Source organism: Pongo abelii, chromosome 20, assembly GCF_028885655.2.
Source record: "Pongo abelii isolate AG06213 chromosome 20, NHGRI_mPonAbe1-v2.0_pri, whole genome shotgun sequence".
NCBI lineage: Eukaryota > Metazoa > Chordata > Mammalia > Primates > Hominidae > Pongo > Pongo abelii.
This window is the reverse complement of record NC_072005.2, coordinates 18,177,579-18,198,334: the sequence shown is the minus strand read 5'-3', so window position 1 is coordinate 18,198,334 and position 20,756 is coordinate 18,177,579. Positions and strand designations below refer to the sequence as shown.

General features: G+C 55.9%; 1 protein-coding gene across 7 annotated transcripts in view; it reads right to left on the bottom strand.

The window, feature by feature from the left end:
- The window catches only part of KCNN1 (potassium calcium-activated channel subfamily N member 1), a 49,137-nt gene extending 28,892 nt beyond the window's left edge, over window positions 1–20,245 (bottom strand). For 2 of the 7 annotated variants that reach the window (XR_008516190.1, XM_054538749.2), the window contains exons 1-3: window positions 18,943–19,051; window positions 16,604–16,724; window positions 6,511–7,021 (exon numbers count right to left, since the gene is read on the bottom strand). Coding sequence is in view for 3 of the 7 variants with exons in the window: in XM_054538749.2 (XP_054394724.1) it covers window positions 6,511–6,585 (75 nt within the window). In the remaining 4 variants the exon portion in view is untranslated. Of the gene's footprint in view, window positions 1–4,126; window positions 4,338–6,510; window positions 7,022–16,603; window positions 16,725–18,942; window positions 19,052–19,872 lie in introns of those variants that run through there. The other 5 variants (XM_054538750.2, XM_054538751.2, XM_024237857.3 and 2 more) reach the window with 5 other exon arrangements.
- Window positions 20,246–20,756: the final 511 nt, after the last annotated feature.

Genomic DNA, 20,756 nt, shown 5'->3' with positions numbered 1-20,756 from the left:
AAAAAAAAAAAAACCTGCCTGAAGACACACCTTCTCCTTGCAAGGAAGATTCTGGACCCGGCTCCTTTGTGAGATTTTCCCAACAAGCTGGGCAGGGGTGGGTGGAGGGCCAAGTGTTATCCCCTTTGAAATGGTCACAATAGCATGCACTGGAGGTCCCCCATGTGCCAGGCCTGGGAGAAGGGTTGGGGGGCAGCTGTGTGCACAGGCAGGACACTTCCCACCCCCACTGGGGGTGACAGACTAACAGATCGTCATTCCAGGACACAGCAAGATGAGCCACACTGGCTGGGTGCGGTGGCTCACGTCTATAATCCCAGCACTTTGGGAGGCCGAGGTGGGTAGATCATTTGAGGTCAGGAGTTTGAGGCCAGCCTGGCCAACATGGAGAAATCTTGTCTCTACTAAAACTACAAAAATTAGCTGGGTGTGGTGGTGGTCACCTGTAATCCCAGCTACTTGGGAGGCTGAGGCAGGAGAATTGCTTGAACCCGGGAGGTGGAGGCTGCAGTGAGCTGAGATCACGCCACTGCACTCCAGCCTGGGCAACAGAGTGAGACTCTGTCTCAAACAAAAAAAAAAGAAAAAGTGAGCTACACTGCTGGGTGGGACATGGGTGACTTTGGCCGCCGCACACATTGCAGGACCACCTATGCCTTTGTCCGGCACCCCCCACACTGTGTCTTTCCCTCACCATGTGTCTCCTGATACTGGTGTCAGCACACAGGAGTGCAAGAATCATTCCTTCGTGGCCAGGCGCGGTGGCTCATGCCTGTAATCCCAGCACTTTGGGAGGCTGAGGCGGGTGGATCACTTGAGGTCAGGAGTTCAAGACCAGCTTGGCCAACATGGCAAAACCAGCTGGGCTTGGTGGCTCACACCTGTAATCCCAGCACTTTGGGAGGCCGAGGCGGGTGGATCACCTGAGGTCAGGAGTTTGAGACCAGCCTGGCCAACATAGTGAAACCCTGTCTCTACTAAAAATACAAAAATTAGCCGGGTGTGGTGGTGGGCACCTGTCATCCCAGCTACTTGGGAGGCTAAGGCACAAGAATCACTTGAACCCGGGAAGTGGAGGTTGCAGTGAGCCGAGATCATGCCACTGCATTCCAGCCTGGATGACAGAGACCCTGTCACCAAAAAAAAAAAAAATCATTCCTTCGATGGTCAGGTGACCTCATGAGTCTCAGAACTTGTCCCACCCTTTCCCACCCTCACCCGTCACATCAATCAGGCTGTGGTTTCCTGTGACCAGGCACTTCACAGCTTGTAAGGCCTGACCTCCCGCAGGCCCAGCACTTCCCAGTTTATGAGGCCTAGCATCATGTGGCCTGGTACTTCCCAGTTTATCAGGCCTGACCTCCTGCCGGCCCAGCACTTCACAGTCTATAAGGCCTGGCTTCGTGGGTCCAGCATTTGACAGTTTATGAGGCTGACCTGATCTTTCCCTAACCTCACAAACACTTAGGTGGGCCTTCTGCTCCGAGGCTCAAACTCCTGCCCACCGCCTGAACATCCGCTGGCTACCAGGTGGGGCTGGGAGCTTGCACTAGGGTGCACACAGGGACCCTAGATCCTGCCCTCCTCCAGGGGGCCCAGGAAAACCCAGGCACCCCTTCCACCATCCCCGAGGGTGCAAAATTTCCCCGGCTGGGGATTGGGGGCACAGGGATGAGAAGCGGGTGGCCTGGCAGACAGAACCCAGAGGGGGTGTAGGCCTCCGAGGGCCTCTGCAAACGACCTTCTGAAACGCACCAATGAAGATGCAATTTGGGGATGTGACTCAGCCACCCGACGCATGGGCCAAATTCAGCCGTGTGTCTGCCATGTTCCTCCTCGCCTGGCAGCTGCGTCCTAAGGTGCCCTGGGCAGGGAGGGGGTGGGGAGGAGGAGAGAAATGGCAGGTGGCTTCCAAGAGGGTGGAGGGGTGGTGGGGTGGAGGGGTGGAGGGCTTTCCTGGCACCCACCACGTTACTGTGGACCGGGCTCTTACTGTGCTTTGAGCCTGAGATCAGAATGATCACATTTAATCCCTATCACCACCGGTGAGCAAGGTGGCATTCCATTCCCATTCCCATTTTACAGACAGGAGACAGAGCTCAGAGAAGCTCAGCACCTTTTGCCCAAGGTCACCCAGCCAGCAAAAGCAGGGACTAAATTAGTGCCATCCAGGCGTGGCAGGTGGCAGGGTCTGCTTTCTGGGAGGGGAACCGGCCTGGTCCTGCCCTCGAGAAGCCACTAGCTTGGAGCACAGAACTGATGAGTGCCTGGGCCTTCCCCATTCCTGAGTGCACATCCCCTCCCCCACTGCAATCTGGGCCTAACACTGGAGTCCCTGGGACCCTCAGGGATTCCCAGAGACCCAGGAGCCCCTGGGAACCCTCAGCCAAGGTTTGGATGTCCATGAAAGGGTATGTTTTTCTGGGTAACAGCCCTGGGTTTGCCAAGTGAGGAATACCACCCTATTAGCTAGGTATACACCTATAGTTCCAGCTATTCAGGAGGCTGAGGCAGGAGATCACTTGAGCCCAGGAGCTCGAGACCAGCCTGGACAACTAGCAATACTCTGTCTCTAACGAACGACAAACAAACATCCTATGGGGTGTATTTGGGTTGGAAGGTCTTTGATATTGCCTTACTTTTACTACTGTGTCTTGTCATGAGAGCTCCCTTCCCTGAAGCCTGGGGTGGGGGGGATGAGCAGAGACCCACTTCCACACCCTCCCTGGAGACACACACTTCTGGGGGAATCTGGTGGGCCTGGGGGGACCCAAGAGAGCTCTTGAGGAGAGGATGAGGGTAGCAGGGAGCAGGGCTGATGGCTCCTTAGATTCCCCACCCAACAGGACATGGGAAGAGACAGAATCCCAGCCAGGTCCCCAGGGCCCTCCAGCGAGCATTTTTACAAATGACAGGTTGGTTGAGGCAGCCACTGAGGAGGGGCCCTAGGTACCCCTGCCAGGGAGCAAGTTACTGCCCACTCCTCAGCCACCTGCTTTGTAAAAGGTTCCTTATGGTGCCTCCCCCCCACCCCCCCACTACGAGTGTTGGTGTCAGAACAGAGTGAGATCTCGCATGGCAAATGCTTTGCAGGCTGTAAGAGCTTCGTGCCATTGATTTCTGTTCTTCAGAACTGGACCAAGAGAAGGTGCTCCCTGCTCCTCAGTCCCCAAGGCAGACCGCCCCTGCCCCCCAGATGCACACCCAGGGGCCTCCGGGTACCACAACCAGATCAGCACACAGCAGAAACTTCTGGGACATGTGGGCCTGTTGTGAGTCCCCAGCGGGCGCAGCCAGAGTCCGGGTGTCCCTGCTGAGGTTGAGGAAGGTCTCCGAGGATCCCCCTTCCCGCCACCACCCCCACCCCTCCCTTCCCCCAATAATCCTAGGGCCCTAGCTCTGCAGGGCAGACAGCCACTGCCTGCCCTCCTGTCCCATGGGCCGCCCAGGAGCCAGTGCAGCAAGGCGCTGGCTGCCCGCCCGATCCCCCCATCACCACCCGCCAGGAGCCTGCCAGCAGCCAGCAGGGTGCAATTAGCCTGCTCTCCCGGAGGCTGCCTCCCTCGGGGGCCCTCCATTCTGATGCATCTCCATCAGCCTCTCCGCTCAGACCCCAGCCTCGGGAACTCCTATCTGCTGGCCAGCCCTCCAGAACAGCAGGGGCAGTGCCCCGAGCTGGGTCCGGGACTTCTGTCCAGGGAGAGCTGGAAGACGCGGTTTCCTGACCCCTCCCTGAGTGCCCCAACCCCTGGATCCAGGGGCCAGTGGTGGGTCGCCTCCCTCCCATTCCCAAGTCATTGCGGGTCACTGTCCATCCCTGAGAGCTCCCCGACCTCCAACCCTATCTGTGGAGTTTGGAGACTCACAGCTCTGCCCTCCCCCAAAGTGAACCCTGCACCCTCCCCCTCCCAGGATGGGGGTGCGTGGATCCTCACTCACTCGGGCAATGTACATGCATTCATTCCCCCCACCTTTCCTGTGTCTCCTAGGCTCCGGACCGCACGGAGACCCTCCTTCTTGGCCCCTGCCCCAAACCGCGTCCCCCTCTGAGACGTGCCTCCCTCCTTGGGCGCCCTGAGCTGCAGAACCTGGATCCTCCCGCACCCTCACCCATCCCACCCTGTACCTGCGGGGCTCGGCCCGAGCGGGCGGACAAGGCTGGAGGGGAGAGGGTCCCGCGTGGCCGCGGACCCCCAGTCGGGAGCCGGAGCCGGGGTCGCGGACGGGGCGGGCAGCAGCGAGCGGGCGCGGGGCCCGGGGGCGGCGGGGCCGGGGGCGGCGGCGGCAGGCGCATCCCCCGCCGCCCAGTCCACGGGCCCGGCGGGGGGCGAGCGCCCGCCCGGGCCGGGAGAGAAGGGGGCGGTGCGACGCGGGAGCCGCCGCCGATTGGCCGAGCCCGGGTTGGCACCGCCTTCGACGACCCCGCAAGCCCCGCCCACATTTAAAGATCCCACATTCCCCGGCGCCCCCTGCAACCCCCCGGCATGCGGCTGGTCTTCGAACTCCCCCTCTTGCCCCGTACGACGGGGAGGACCTTGGTGAAGCTCCAACCCCCGCCCCCAACAGCCCTCCGGACCTCCTAACTATACCCCCTCCCCAAAATTAGGTCCCAAACTTCAGCCGCTCTGTCAACCTTTGCACGCCTGGGGACTGTCCTCCCCGTAAGCATCAGCTGAAAGACAATTTTGCAAAGCAACTCAATGCCTGCCCCTCAAACGACCTCCTCCGGGGTCTAGCTCTGCATAGGGGAGCCGTGAGGGGGACTAGGGTGATTACAAGTTGGGGGGTGCCTGGGAGCCAGGTGTAGGGGCTTCCAGGGGTGGGACTGGGTACATGCTGGGGCACTCGGTTAGAGGCCACCTTCTGTGGGAGGAGAGACGCCCGTCTGGATCAGGCCACCCAGTCCTAACCTCCAACACCCATTTCCAGGATGACAGGAAGCCAGAGCCCCAGGGAGTTTGAGATCACCAGGGCTGGGGGTCCCCAAAACAGTGCTCCTTCCCCCAGCACCCAGGCTGAACTTGGCCGACTCATTCATTCAAAGTTAATGGCGGCTCCAGGGAGCTTTGGGGACCAGTGGGTAGGGAGCTCTTCCTTCCTCCTCTTCCAGTCTTACTGCCTCTGCCTCTGCCTCACCCTGTTCCCACCAGGCTTAGGGTGACTGTGTTCAGCTCTGTCCCCCACCAGCCTGGGGGCTTCCTGGAGCCAGCAGATCCCACCCCCTATCTCTCTCCCACACCCTCCATCTGTTTTCTTCCCAGCCCAGAGCTTTGGCCCAGGTCAGGAACATCTGAGTGTTTATTCCTGAGGGAGGCTGTCTTCTGTGTTTCCTTTGCAGAGCTCAGAAAACAGTTGGACTGAATGAAGGAAGGAAGGAAGGAAGGAAGGAATGCATGAATGAGGGATAGCTGCATGGGCTGAGGGTGGCGGTGAGTCACAGAAGGGCCAGGTGATGGCTCAGAGTCTCAGACAGGACCTTTGTTCCCTCCCCTGGAGAGCCTGTTCCTCATCCCAGCCTGTCCAGACTGCTCTGCACAAGGCCCGGCCGTGGTGACAATACCCAGGGCTGTGACAATCAGGAAATAGAGGCCTGGGTGGTCCCGGTCAGATCCACAGAGGTACCAGGCAGGGCCAGATAGGATCAGTAACAGGGGGCTGTTACGAGTGATCTGACCAGACACAAGCAGTTTTGAGAGTCACTGCAGAGCAAGAAAGGGGTCGTGGGGACCCCGAAGGGGTGGGTTTTCACCCACACCTGAGAACCAGCCACCCGTCTTACATCTCTCCACGGACTCACCAGCACTCCGACCTCCAGCCAAGCCTTCTCAGTCTCCCCTCGCCACGGTTCCCATCTCCAGGCCTTTGCACTTGCTGTTCTCCTGCCTGGACCACCAGGAATCCTTTCTAAAGCACAACATTGGAGCCACCCACAGCTCCCTCAGGATTGGGCACATCCCTGAACCACATTCAATGCTCCTGGCCCCTGACAGCTCAACCCAGCCCTTGCAGGGGTCCCTGAGCCACGAGAAGCATACCATGCCCACGGGCTGACCCTGGTCTGCTTGCACAGGCTGTAGCATCTGACATTTTTTTTTCTTTTTTTTTTGAGACAGAGTCTCACTCTGTCGCCCAGGCTGGAGTGCAGCAGCACGATCTCCACTCATTGCAACCTTTAAACCTCCACCTCCAGGGTTCAAGCAATTCTCATGCCTCAGCCTTCCAATGTAGCTGGGATTACAGGCATGCACCACCAAACCTGGCTAATTTTTGTAATTTTAGTAGAGACGGGGTTTCACCATGTTGGCTAGGCTGGTCTCGAACTCCTAACCTCAAGCGATCCACTCCCAAAGTGCTGGGATTACAGGTGTGAGCCACTGCGCCCGGCCAGATGCTTTTTGAATTCAAGTCTAACATGTAACTGTCCCGAAATTCACAAAAACATCAGCCACAGCACTCCACTGCCCCCAATCTCCTGCATCCCTGCCCACGCCCTGAAGCCCCTGTACCCACCTTCTCCCTCTGAAAAGACCTCTGTTTGTTCTCCTTTGCATTCACCTGCCCTGAGGGATCGGGGACTGCCCCCATCAAGAAGTGGAACTTGGACAATCAATCTGGTGATCAACGGCCTTGCCTCCCACCTGAGTCAGTCCTGCCACCTGCTGGAATCCCACCCCTCAGAGACAAGGTCGGCAGCATGAATGGGAGTCAGGTTGGATGGAGGTGGGACTTCTGGTGGGGGCCGTCTGGGTCTCCGTTCCAGGCAGAGCCTCTCACCAGCCCATGGTTGGCTGGAAGAGACCCAAGAAGCCTGCAAGTGAGCCTGTCAGGCAGCCAAGACGCCCCCGGGACTCATGCCCTGGGAAACTGCCTTGCGCACAGGCTGTGTCCTCTGCAAACGTCAAGCATGGTGGAGGCGGCTGGACAGCAAGCCCCTCCGCAGGGGGCCTGAGGGCTGGGCCTCTGGTCTCTGGGCAGTGACTCAGGGTCTGGGTGCAGGAGAACTGGAAGATGTTCACAGGAGCTGAGGGACACAAAGGTAGTGGCCTGAGCAGGGAGTGGCCTGGCCACATGAGCATCTCCCTACACCTCCATCCCCAGCACCCCTCCACATGTGCATCCACCGAAATCTTGGACCCAGCCCGGGCTGCCTGGATGGAAGCTGGAACCTGGGCCCCACTGAGTGTCAGGATGGCAAGGGTGAGTAAGATATTCACTCATTCAGCCATTTATTTATTCACTGATTCATTCATTCATTCACTAATTCATTCATTCATTCACATATCCACGTAGCCCCTTCTCTGAGCCTGGTGCTGGGGAATGCAGCACCCTAGAGAGATACAAACCGTGCCCCTCTTGAAGCTGGCTTTCTAGAAGAGGGGGACAACCCTCTCCAAAAATGGAAATAAAACTGAGAATTTTAGATACACAAAAGTACTGTCCAGCCTAGGCAACATAGCGAGAACCTGTCTCTACAAAAATTTTTTGAAAATTAGCTAGGCGTGGAGCCATGTGCCTGTAGTCCCAGCAACTCGGGGCGGCTGAGGCAGGAAGATCGCTTGAGCCCAGGAGGTGGAGACCACAGTGAGCTGTGATCATACCTCTGCCCTCCAGCCTGGGCAACAAAGCAAGACCCTACCTCAAAAAAAAAAAAAAAAAAAAGTATCAGAAGTATCAGGAAGAGATCCAATAAAGTTGAAAGAACTAAGAACGAGGACAGGGAGACTTGAGTTAGGGTGGTCGGGGAGATCTCTTAGAAGAGAAATCATTTGAGCTAGGTGTGGTGGCTCATACCTATAATCTCAGCACTTCGGGAGGACAAAGAGGGCAGATCACCTGAGGTCAGGAGTTCGAGACCAGCCTGGCCAACATGGTGAAACTGTCTCTACCAAAAATACAAAAAATTAGCCTGGCGTGGTGGTGGGCACCTGTAATCCCAGCTACTTGGGAGGCTGAGAGGCAGGAGAATCGCTTGAACTTGGGAGGTGGAGGTTGCAGTGAGCCAAGATTGTGCCACTGCACTACAGCCTGGGTGACAGAGTGAGACTCTGTCTCAAAAAAAAAAAAAAAAGGCAGCCGGGTGCAGTGGCTCACTCCTGTAATCTCAGCACTTTGGGAGGCTGAGGCAGGCGGATCATGAGGTCAGGAGATCGAGACCATCCTGGCTACACGGTGAAACCCCGTCTTTACTAAAAATACAAAAAACTTAGCCGGGCGTGGTGTGATGGCGGGCGCCTGTAATCCCAGCTACTCTGGAGGCTGAGGCAGGAGAATGGCGTGAACCCAGGAGGCGGAGCTTGCAGTGAACCGAGATCGCGCCACTGCACTCCAGCCTGGGCTTGACAGAGTGAGACTCCGCCTCAAAAAAAAAAAAAAAAAAAAAAAAAGGCTGGGCGTGGTGGCTCATGCCTATAATCCCAGCACTTTGGGAGGCCAAGGCAGGCGGATCATGAGGTCAGGAGTTCAAGACCAGCCTGGCCAACATAGTGAAACCCCATCTCTACTAAAAAATACAAAAAATTGGCCGGGCGTGGTGGCGCTGTAATCCCAGCTACTTGGGAGGCTGAGGCAGAAGATCGCTTGAACCCGGGAGGCAGAGGTTGCAGTGAGCCGAGGTCATGCCACTACACTCCAGCCTGGATGACAGTGCAAGACACCATCTCAAAAAAAAAAAACAACAAGATCTGGAGTATTGGCTCCCTCGGGCTCCTGGGAACTGCAGGGGCAGGAAGGGGAGCAGGAATACCAGGGTGGGAGCTGGGGCAGGTGTCGCAGAGGGCTTGTTCCTGAGCTCTTGGGATTCAGGGACCTGCGATTCCTTCCATCAACATCTACTGAGCACCTCCTGTATGCAGGACTTGTACTCTAAGGCAGGGACACTGTGGTGATAAAGACACACAAAGTTCCCCAAACTCTCAGTTTCAGGCCAGAAGACAAGACCGGCTTTGATATGATAAATACACAAGGGCCCTGCAGACAGAACATGGAGGAAAAAGGGGCCCAGGATGGGACGGGAGGGACTGGGCCTGATCCTTCCCAGTCCTCCCCATGGGCTGCCTGCTGTGTTCTCAGCCCTAGAGGAGGAGGTGGGGGCCTAGGGGCGACAGGCAGGCAGGGTAGCAGCTCCATCATAAGCAAGGAGTCCCCAAAAAGCATCCAAGGCTGTCGGGGAGCCCCTGTCATGCCAACCAGGGGCCCCACCCTGGGACTGTCCCATCCTGTCCATTCAGACATGAGCGCCCCTCCCTCCTCATGCTCAGGCTAGAAGGCTCTAGCCTCCTTCCTCTACCACCCCTACATCCAGTGGGTCCAACCGATCCCATAAATTTGCTCCAGGGCACCCCTCTCTCCCCACTATGGCAGCCCCATAGAGGAACAAAGGTTTGACTCCAAAGCCCAATGTCTTGCTACACAGGTGGACTGGTTTGAATGGTGTCCACCCAAAATTTAAGTCCTCCCCAGAACCTCAGACCTTATTTGAAAATAGGGTTTTTTTTGGCCAGGCTCAGTGGATCATGCCTGTAATCCCAGCACTTTGGGAGGCCGAGGTGGATCACCTGAGGTCAGGAATTCCAGACCAGGACCAGCCTAGCCAATATGGTGAAACTCTGTTTCTACTAAAAATATAAAAATTAGCTGAGCATGGTAGCATGTGCCTGTAATCTTAGCTACTAGGGGGTGCTGAGGCAGGAGAATTGCTTGAACCCAGGAAGCAGAGGTTGCAGTGAGCCAAGATTGTGCCATTGCACTCCAGCCTGGGCAACAGAGCAAGACTCTGTCTCAAAAAAAAAAAAAAAAGAAAAGAAAAAGAAAGAAAGAAAGAAAATAGGGTTTTCTTTTCTTTTTTTTTCTTTTGTTTTTGAAGCTGGGTCTCACTCTCTCACCCACGCTGGAGTGCAGTGGCACCATCACGCTCATCGCAGCCTCTATCTCTCGGGCTCAAGAGATTCTCCTGTTTCTTTTTCTTTTCTTTTTGTTTTTAAATGTAGTGACGAGGTCTCATTATGTTGCCCAGGCTGCTCTCGTATTCCTGGGCTCAAGTGAGGCTCCCATCTCGGCCTCCCAAAGTGCTGGGATTATAAGCGTGAGCCACTGTGCCTGGCCTGGAAATAAGGTTTTTGCAGATGTAGTTAAATGAAGAGGGGGTCATAGTGGGTTAGTTCTGGCTCTCATCTAATAACTGGTTTCTGGGTTTGTTTGTTTGTTTTTTTTTGAGTCAGAGTCTCACTCTGTTGCCCAGGCTGGAGTGCAGTGGTGTGATCTCGGCTCACTGCAACCTCCGCCTCCTGGGTTCACACAATTCTCCTGCCTCAGCCTCCTGAGTAGCTGAGATTACAGACGCGCACCACCACAGCCAGGTAATTTTTATATTTTTAATAGAGACGGAGTTTCACCATGTTGACCAGGTTGGTCTCGAACTCCTGGCCTCAAGTGATCTACCCGCCTCAGCCCACCCGATGAAGAGGGGCTCATGGTAGATTAGGGCAGCCTCTGATCCAACAACTGTTTTTTTTTAATAAGAAGCCCATATGAGGATACAGATGGACAAAAAGGGAGAAGGTCATGTGAAAACAGAGGCAGAGGTAGGGGTGACACAGCCAAAGAACACCAGGAGCCACCAGAGGCTGGAAGAGGCAGGAAAGGATCCTCCTGAGAGCCTCCGGAGGGAAGGCGACACCACCAACACCTTGATTTTGGACTTCTGGCCTCTAGAACTGTGAGAGCACAACTTTTTGTATGTTTTTCTTTTCTTTTTTTTTTGAGACAGAGTTTCGCTCCTGTCACCCAGGCTGGAGTGCAGTGGTGAGATCCTGGCTCTCTGCAACCTCCGCCTCCCAGGTTCAAGCGATTCTCCTGCCTCAGCCTCCCGAGTAGCTGGGATTATAGGCACCCACCACCACGCCTGGCTAATTTTTGTATCTTTAGTAAAGACAAGGTTTCACCATGTTGGCCAGGCTGGTCTCGAACTCCTGACCTCAGGTGATCCGCCCGCCTCGGCCTCCCAAAGTGCTAGGATTACAGGCGTGAGCCACCCTGCCCGGCCAACTTTCTGTGGTTGTAAGTCATCCAGCTCATGGTCATTTGTGGTGGCAGCCACAGCAATGAAGGCAGTGATTGCGGACAAGGGACTGGCAACTCTGAGCCTCCATTTCCTCTGCAAGGCAATGATACAGCCTCACTGGAGGCCAGTGGCATGAGGTTCAGCACTAGCGCTACATGAATGCTTACAGCTGCTACTGGCCTGACCATTACCTGAACTATTTCTTTTTCTTTTTTTTTTGTTTTTTTGTTTTGTTTTTTTGAGATGGAGTCCCACTCTGTTGCCCAGGCTGGAGTGCAGTGGCACAATCTCCGCTTACTGCAACCTCCACCTCCTGGGTTCAAGCGATTCTCCTGCCTCAGCCTCCTGAGTAGCTGGGATTACAGGCGCCCACCATCACGCTCGGCTAATTTTTGTATTTTTAGTAGAGACGGGGTTTCACCATGATGGCCAGGTTGGTCTCAAACTCCCAACCTCGTGATCCACCCACCTCAGCCTCCCAAAGTGCTAGGATTATAGGCCTGAGCCACCGCGTCCAGCTGACCTGGACTATTTCAAAAGCACCTCTTGAACTCTTTCACTCGGGTGTAACCTCCCCCAGAGCCCCCCCACCTAGAGGGAATCTTTTTTTATTTTTAAGAGACAGGGTCCCATGGCTCATGCCTGTAATCCTAGCACTTTGGGAAGCCAAGTTGGGCTGATTGCCTGAGCTCAGGGATTCAAGACCAGCCTGGGCAACATGATGAAACCCCGTCTCTACTAAAATAAAGAATAAATTTAAAAAATATAACCGGGTGCAGTGGCTCACGCCTTTAATCCCAGCACTTTGGGAGGCCGAGGTGGGTGGATCATGAGGTCAGGAGTTTAAGATCAGCCTGGCCAACATGGTGAAACCCCGTCTCTACTAAAAATACAAAAATTAGCCAGGCATGGTGGCAGGCGCCTGCAATCCCAGCTACTCGGGAGCCTGAGGCAGAGAATCACTTGAACCTAGGAGGCGGAGGTTGCAGTGAGCCAAGATCGCACCACTGCATTCCAGCCTGGGCGACAGAGCGAGACTCTGTGTCAAAAAAAAAAAAAAACAAGACCAGTGTGGCCAACATGATGAAACCCCGTCTCTACTAAAAATAAAAAAAATTAGCCGGGCGTGGTGGCGCATGCATGTAATCCCAGCTACTCGGGAGGCTGAGGCAGGAGGCAGGAGAATCGCTTGAACCCAGGAAGCAGAGGTTGTAGTGAGCCGAGATCACGTCATTGCACTCCAGCCTGGGCGACAGAGCAAGACTCCGTCTCCAAAATAAATAAATAAATAAATAGGGCCGGGCGCGGTGGCTTACGCCTGTAATCCCAGCACTTTGGGAGGCCGAGGCGGGTGGATCATGAAGTCAGGAGACTGAGACCAACCTGGTTAACATGGTGAAACCCCGTCTCTACTAAAAATACAAAAAAAAAATTAGCCGGGCATGGTGGCGGGCGCCTGTAGTCCCAGCTACTCAAGAGGCTAAGGCAGGAGAATGGTGTGAACCTGGAAGGCGGAACTTGCAGTAAGCCGAGATAGCGCCACTGCACTCCAGCCTGGGTGACGAGGCAAGACTCCGTCTCAAAATAAATAAATAAATAAATAAATACAATTAAAAATATATGTAAATAAAATAAAAATTAGCCGGGCACGGTGGCAGGCACCTATCTATAGTCCCAAGCTACCCAGGAGGCTAAGGCACGAGAATCACTTGAGCCCTGGGAGGTGGAGGTTGCAGTGAGCTGAGATTGCATCACTGCACTGTAGCCTGGATGACACAGCGAGACCCTGTATCAAAAAAAAAAAAAAAAAAAGAGAGACAGGGTCTCCCTTTGTCTCACAGCAGTTTGGAGTGCAGTGGTGCAGTCAGAGCTCACTGCAGCCTCGATCTCCTGTCCTCAAGTGATCCTCCCACCTCAGCCTCCTGAGTAGCTGGGGCTACATGTGTGTGCCACCATGCCTGGCTATTTTTTTTTCCTTTTGTAGAGATGGGGTCTTGCCATGTTGCTGAGGCTGTTCTTGAACTCCTGTCCTCAAGTGATCCTCTTACCTTGGCCTCCCAAAGTGCTGGGATTACAGGGATTTTTCTTGATTACAAATCTGATCATGTCGCCCAGATTCTGGGTGCTCAGTGACCCCCTGGCATTTGAGCAGTTATATCCCACATGACCCCAGCCTTATCTGCTGGCAAACTTCTACTTGACCTTCCAGACTTAGCCCAAAGAGCACCTCCTCCAGGCTGCCTTCCCAGGTTTCCCCAAGCACAATGAGTGCTCCCTTCTCTCACAGTAGCTCCTTGGCATGAGATGGAAACCTGGCCACATTTCATCCTCCATCCCCAACCCAGTCCCAGAATGTGCCCACTTTTTTCCATCTGAGGCCCTACCCTGGTACCAACCCAGCTAAAACCACCAGACATCTCCCGGGCCTCCACTCTGGGCTCCTGCCACCTCCACTCCTGCCCTGCTCTCCACAGCAGCCACAAGGCTTCTGAAAATCCTAACTGAGACCATGCCTCTCCCCTGCTCACAGACCTGCCATGGTTCCCCATTGCTCTGAAGTCCACACCCTCACCGCAGCCCCTGAGTTCCTTGTAGCTTGGCTCCTACCTGCCGATCTTCTTGCCTTCATCTTCCTCCTCTCTCCCACTCACTCTGTTCCAGCCACAGCAGCCTCCTCATTGTTCCTCAAACACGCCAAGCTCATTCCCACCTCAGGACCTTTGCACATGTGGTTCCCTCTGCTGGGTATGCTGTTCCCCCAGCTGTCAGCAGGCCAGTTCCTCCTCGTCCTTCAGGCTCAGCTCATGATCACTGCCCTAGAGAGGCCTCTCTGACTTTTACAAGAGGCTTGCCTGCTCCTCTGTCACTAATACATCCTTATATTCTATTTTCTTCTTAATATAAAACAATTTTCTTCCTTCCCTCTCTCCCTTCCTCTTTCTTCTTTCTTTTCTTCCTTCCTTCCTTCTTTCCTTCCTTCTTTTTTTCTCTCTCCCTCCCTCCCACCCTCCCTCTCTCTCTTTTCTCCCTTTGCCTTTCCCCTTTCCTTTTCCCTTTCCCCTTCCCCACCGTCCCCTCCCCTCCCCTCTCCTCCTCTCTCCTCTCCTCTCCTTTTTTTTCTCTCTCTCTCTCCCTCCATCCTTTCCTTCCTTCCTTCCTTCCTCCCTCCCTCCCTTTCTCTGTTTTTTTTTTTTTTTTTTGAGACAGAGTCTCGGAGTCTCGCTCTGTTGCCAGGCTGGAGTGCAGTGCCGCGATTTCGGCTCACTGCAACTTCCAACTCCCTGGTTCAAGCGATTCTCCTGCCTGCCTCAGCCTCCTGAGTAGCTAGGATTACAGGCACTCTCGACATCACCCCTGGCTAATTTTTTGTATTTAGTAGAGATGGGGTTTCACCACGCAGGATGGTCTCTATCTCCAGACCTCATTATCTGCCCACTTCGGCCTCCCAAAGTGCTGGGATTACAGGCATGAGCCACCACACCCCACCCCCTTTCTCTTTCTCGCTTTCTTTCTGAGTCTACAGACTACAGTACACTGGTGCAATCATAGCCCACTGTATCCTCGACCTCTTGGGCTCAAGTGATCCCCCCATCTCAGCTTCCAGAGTAACTGGGACCACACGCATGCACCATCCCACTGGTTAATTAAAAAAAAAAAAAAAAATTGTAGAGATGGGGTCTTGCTACATTGCCCAGGCTGGTCTCAAGCTCCTGAGCTCAAGTGATCCTCCTGTCTTGGCCTCCCAAGTTCTGGGATCACAGGCATCAGCCACTGTATCCAGCACAAAACACTTGCTTAATTGATGCCCCATGAAATTCCACAAGGGCTGACCTGGGCTGGCCTTTGTCCTTATTGCATCCCAGCATCCAGCCTAGGGCCTGGCAGACAGTAGCTAGCTTGCTCGGTGTTTGTTGACTGACTAAATGACCACCACCTCTGTTTTCTCCACACCCCCATGGGCAGCTTAGTGCTGACCCTGGATGTCAGTCAATGTTCACCAAGGAGGCCTGGCTCAGTGGCTCACGCCTGTAATCCCAGCACTTTGGGAGGCCAAGACAGGTGGATCACCTGAGGTCAGGAGTTTGAGACTAGCCTGGCCAACATGGTGAAACTCTGTCTCTACTGAAAATACAAAAATTAGCTGGGCGTGGTGGCGCATGCCTGTAATCCCAGCTACTTGGGAGGCTGAAGCAGGAGAATCGCTTGAACCCAGGGGGTGGGGGGCAGAGGTTGCAATGAGCCAAGATCATGCCACTGCGCTCCAGCCTGGGCGACAGAGTCAGACTCCATCTCAAAACAAACAAACAAAACAAAACAAAACTAAAAAAAAAAAAAGTTCACTGGAGAAAGGAGCACAGGAGCTGCCTTCCACAGAGCTGGCCTACCCTGGGGGCTGTCTCCAGCGAGACCACGAGAGCCGGGAGGTAGAGGCTGTGTGTGGGGGGTAGGGGGCGGGAGTGGTGGGACAGAGCTCTTCCAACCTGGCTCAACACCCCACTTCTAGGTCATCTGGCCTCTCTGAATAGGTTCCCCAACTCCAGTGATCAAAGAAAGTGGACAGTAACTCCCCAGAGGCTCTAGAAAGCATAGTCCTTGCTATCATCATCATGATATATATGATATAATAATAATTTTATTATTATTATTTTGCTTTCTTTTTTTTTTTGGAGATGGAGTTTCACTCTTGTTGCCCAGGCTGGAGTGCAATGGCGCAATCTCGGCTCACTGCAACTTCCACCTCCTGGGTTCAAGCGATTCTTCTGCCTTAGCCTCCCAAGTAGCTGGGATTACAGGCATGCAGCACCATGCCTGGCTAATTTTGTATTTTTAGTAGAGATGGGGGTTTCACCCTGTTGGCCAGGCTGGTCTCGAACTCCTGACCTCAGGTGATCTGCCTGCCTTGGCCTCCCAAAGTGATGTGATTACAAGCGTAAGCCACCACGCCTGGCCTTTTTTTTTTTTTTTTTTTTAATTAAAGAGATGGGGGTCTCGCTCTGTTGCCTAGGCTGGAGTGCAGTGGCCATTCACAAGCATGATCATAGCTCACTGCAGCCTCGAACTCCTGGACTCTTGATACTCCCACCTTAGTCTTCCGAGTAGCTAGGACCACAGGTGCACGCCACTGTACCCAGTTTGTTATTATTTCAAAAGCTGGCACTTTTTCCTCAGGTCACCTTTTTTTTTTTTTTGAAACAGAGCTTTGCTCTGTCACCCAGGCTGGAGTGCAGTGGCGCGATCTTGGCTCACTGCAACCTCTGCCTTCTGGATTCAAGTGGTCCTCCTGCCTCAGCCTCCCAAGTAGCTAAGATTACAGGTGCCCACCACCATCCCCGGGTAATTTTTGTATTTTTTGTAGAGACGGGGTTTCGCCATGTTGGCCAAACTGGCCTCGAACTCCTGACCTCAAGTGATCCACCTGTCTCAGCTCCCAAAGTGCTGGGATTACAGGCATGAGCCACCTAGCCTGCCCAGTTACCAATTTTTCTATCCATCCCCTGAGCAACCCCCATCCCCAAAGGTGACCCAAGTCTGGGACTCACTCACCCTAGGGTGCAGGGGTCTCCTCGCCGAGCCACTGCAAAGGGGCTGTCCCCTTCAGTCCTGCTGGTGACCACTTGACTGGGAGAGAGGGTGGTTGCTGCTGCCTTTCCTGTCCCTTTGAGATCTGTAATGATCAGACAGGGGGTGCGGGGTGGAGGCGGGGGACCCAAAACAGTAGGGTGCAGACAGCTCCCGGACTACAATGGTCTTTTTTATTTTTTATTTTTTTGAGACAGAGTCTTGCTCTGTCACCCAGGCTGGAGTGTAGTGATATGATCTCAGCTCACTGCAACTGCTGCCTCCAAGGTTCAAACAATTCTTCTGCCTCAGCCTCCCAAGTATCTGGGATTACAAGTGCCTGCCACCATGCCCGGCTACTTTTTGTATTTTTAGTAGAGATGGGGTTTTGCTGTGTTGGCCAGGCTGGACTCGAACTCCTGGCCAAAGGGGACCCACCTGCTTCAGCCTATTACATACAATGGTCTTTAGAGCAGATCTGCGCTCCGACTTGGTGTTGCTGAGCTGGGTCATCTCCTAAGCTTTCAGGAAGCTTAAGATCAGTGGCTTTATCGCTCCAATGGGGCCCTGGGCTAGCCCCACCTCTTCCATGTCCCCTACCTAAGGCTACTCCTCCTTTCACTGGGCTCCGGACGCTAGACACTGAATGCTTTGTCTTTCCCAATGCTGTTCCTGCTCACCCCCTCACATTGCCCCTAGTTCCTTTACCATGGGGAGATCTAGGTGGGTGACATTCAGGGAGGTGACATTTTGTCACCCAGGCTGGAGTGCAGTCACATGAACATGGCTCACTGCAGCCTTGACTTCCTGGGCTCAAGCAATCCTCCCACCTTCGGCCCCCAAGTAGCTTGGACTACAAGTGTGCACCACTACGCCTGGCTAATTTTTTTTATTTTTTGTAGAGACAGGGTTTCAGTACGTTGCCCAGGCTGGTCTCGAACTCCTGAGCTTGCCTCGCCCTTCCAAAGCGTTGGGATTACAGTTGTGAACTACCTCGCTTGGCAGACCAGCTGAACTCTTGCTCCCCAGCTCTGAAGCTGCCCTAGGGGCCTGTAGCTCCCTTGGGGTACTCCCTCCATCTATTTAGCGCTGTCTGCAGACGGCTTATGGAAGCACACGGTACCCAAGTCCGATTCTGGAGAAGGGGGCAGAAAAGGACACCCCCATGGTGGGCAGGGGCAATGCCAGACCCCAGAACAGGACTGAAGGGGAAACCCCCAGCTGCCCTTTCTCTCACCAGGACCTGGGATCCGGGCAATGGTCACCCTGGATGGCTCAGGGGCCACCTGTTCCAGCCTGGAGGGCTTGGTGCTGACCCTAGCCTTGGGAGGGCAGGGCCTTGTCCAAGGTCACTCAGCAGGTTGCCGCGTCGGAGTAAAAATTCTCTCCTCTGTGGCTCCAGAAGCTTTGACTTCCCCATCTATAAGCCCCCTCCCCCCAGGGATTTCCTTTGATGAGGTCTTGGGCAGCCTGAGGAGGCTGGGGGGGGGGCACAGGGGGGACAATAAGAGGTGAGATCTGGGAGCCCCGGAAGAGAGCGAGGCCGGGGCTTGTTGGCTCAGTCCTGTCTGGGTCTCTAGCCGGAGGAGAAACTTGGAGAAAGTAAGGAATCCCCCCAGTTCTGGGGCCCTGGCACGCCACGCTCAGGGTTAAACGGCGGCGGGGGCAGGGGATCCCAGAGCTGACCTCACCAGCTGGGTCCCGGGATTCGTGGATCTGACCAGAAACCTGCTCTGCCCCAGCCCAGCTGGGTGACCTTGGGCAAGTGGTAACCCTCTCTGGGCCTCGGCCCCTCCTCCTGTCCGGGAGAGGGGAGGGGGGAAGGGAGGGAGCTTAGGGAAAAGAACAGGAGCCCGGAGCCCAGCGCACAGTAGGCTGGCAGGTGGGGGGTTCCCTCCACTGCGCAGCGGGGCCAACACAGGGAATCCCCGCCACCACGCAAGGAGAAAGGGAGAAACCTGAGGGGACAGAGAGGGAGGAGGGGGCAACGGGAACCAGCGCTCCTTTCCCCCCACCACTGAGGAGGGTGCAGGCGTGGAGGATCCCCATGTCCCCACCTTCACCTCGCGGAAGGAGGGGGATGTCTGCGCATCCCCAGACCTGGAAGCAGGAACCCCCTCCTCACAGGGCATGGGGGTGGGGTCAGGAGCTGACTCCCGGGATCGGTGTTGGAGGCAGGGGTTGAAGAAGGGATGCCCCCCTCCTCCCGCAGCTCCCCTTTGAATTCCCGGAGTCCGGCAAGCTTTGACCAATCCGCCCACCAAAGAGAAGGGGACCGCCGCCGGGACCGAACGCTCCCCGCCGTGCCCCCCACTGCCACTCACCGGCCGGAGTCGGCCGCCGCAGCCGGAGTCCCTGCGCCCTGCCCGAGCGCGAAGACAAGTGCACGGCCGGGCAAGGGCGTGTGAGCCGGGAGGGTGTGCGCGCGCCGCCGCAGAGCCGACCCCCTCCCCGCCGACCTGGGCCCCGCCCCGCCGCCCGGGGAGGGGGCGCGGACCCCGCAGGCCGAGGGAGGCAGCCCGTCGCGGCCACAGCCCGGGCCCTCCCCCCTGCAAGGCGTCTCCTCTAGAGCAGGGATGGAATCCCCCTCCAGGTCTCTCGCCAAAGCCCACTCTCCCCCCCTCCAACCAGGGGCGTGACAGCAAATCTTAGAAAACGGTCAAAGAGACGGGAGGACCCTCTGCCGCCTCTGGCCCAAGGTGCTCATCTTACAGACGGGGAAACTGAGGCCCGGAGAGCGGAAGCCCCTGGCTAGGGCCCAGTGTCCCAGCAGCACGGAACAGGGCTGCTCCCCTCACTCTGGGGGGCCGCTCTCCCAGCTCCAGGAAAGAAGAGAGTCAGGGAGAGAGGAAGGCAGACAATTAAAGCCTCCCCACCACGCCACTGGGGAGGATCGGGGGACCCAGAGGCTTCGGGCAGCTGGCGACGTTGACCGGGCTGGAAGGTCCCAGCTAGGAAGGGGAAGCCTGGGTGGCCAGAACCAAACCACAGAAAACTTCTCTATTTCATTGTTGGGCTGGTGACACCCTCCCCCCAACCTGCGCGATTAGGGACCCCTTGAGCCTGACTGGCCCGGGCTTGGGTGGCAGAGTTGTGAAGGTCACTCTGCCACCTTAGAACAATGTGGCTCCCGGGGTCTGGCTCGGTAGGCGATGGGAGGGAGAAGTCCAGGGGCAAGCCCTTCCCATGACCTCGGCCCTGCCAAGCCCCTTTCTGAGCCTCAGTTTCCCTTTAGCGACTGGACAAGTGCCCACCTCCGGGGTCCCTCCAGCTCTCCGAGTCCGTGGGGCCGCCGGATATGTCTTACTGTTCTCCTTCAGCTGCCCCCTCCAACAGAAAGCGTGGCTCCAGCTCAGACCACCGTGTTCCTCCCCGAAGTCCCCTGCCCCGCCCCGTCTCTGAACCCCCACCCACCTTCAGCCTTGGTCTGGGGCGGGGGACAGGGAGGGGGGTTCCTCTTGGAAGCGGGGAGGCTTCTACAAACCTCCATTCTGGTTTTTGTTTTTTGTTTTTTTTCCTCTCTTTTCTTCCATTCATTCCAAAAATAGCCCTCCCCCCTCCCCAGCCCCCCGGCGGGGAGCCTCTCTGGAAAGGTAACGAGCTTCCCGGGCGGGGTCTGGAGGCCGGGATTCCGTGGCGCGGGCGGGGCTCGGGGACGCCGATACTGAGGGGAGGGGAAATTGGGAGCGCACCCCCCACCCCCATTGTGTGTGAGATGCGCTCAGAGGGAGCCGCCGGTGTGACCGTGACCGTGTGGAGGGAAAAAGAACAAAGGGGAGGAGGCCTTCGGGTCTGCACCGTGGAGGCAGAGAGCCGGTGGGTTCGCAGGAGCCGAGGACAAGGGGTGCCACCCAGCACCATCCCCGGGGGAGACTTCTCGCCCCTGTTGGGGAAGGCTGCGACCCATGCTTTAGTCAGACACGGTGAAGGAGAGTCAGGCTGCAGAGGTGACAAGGACACCCATGATCAGGGGATTCCCCCACGCCCTGTGGACCCCAAGTCGCCCAGTGGAGCCCGAAAACCCTCCCCAGTCCCGCGACTCCTCCTGTCCCCGCCACAGTCCTTCTCCCTGACGCAGCCACAGACTTCAGTCCTCACCCGTGTGACAGGTCACGTCCCTGTCCCGCATGATCGCCCT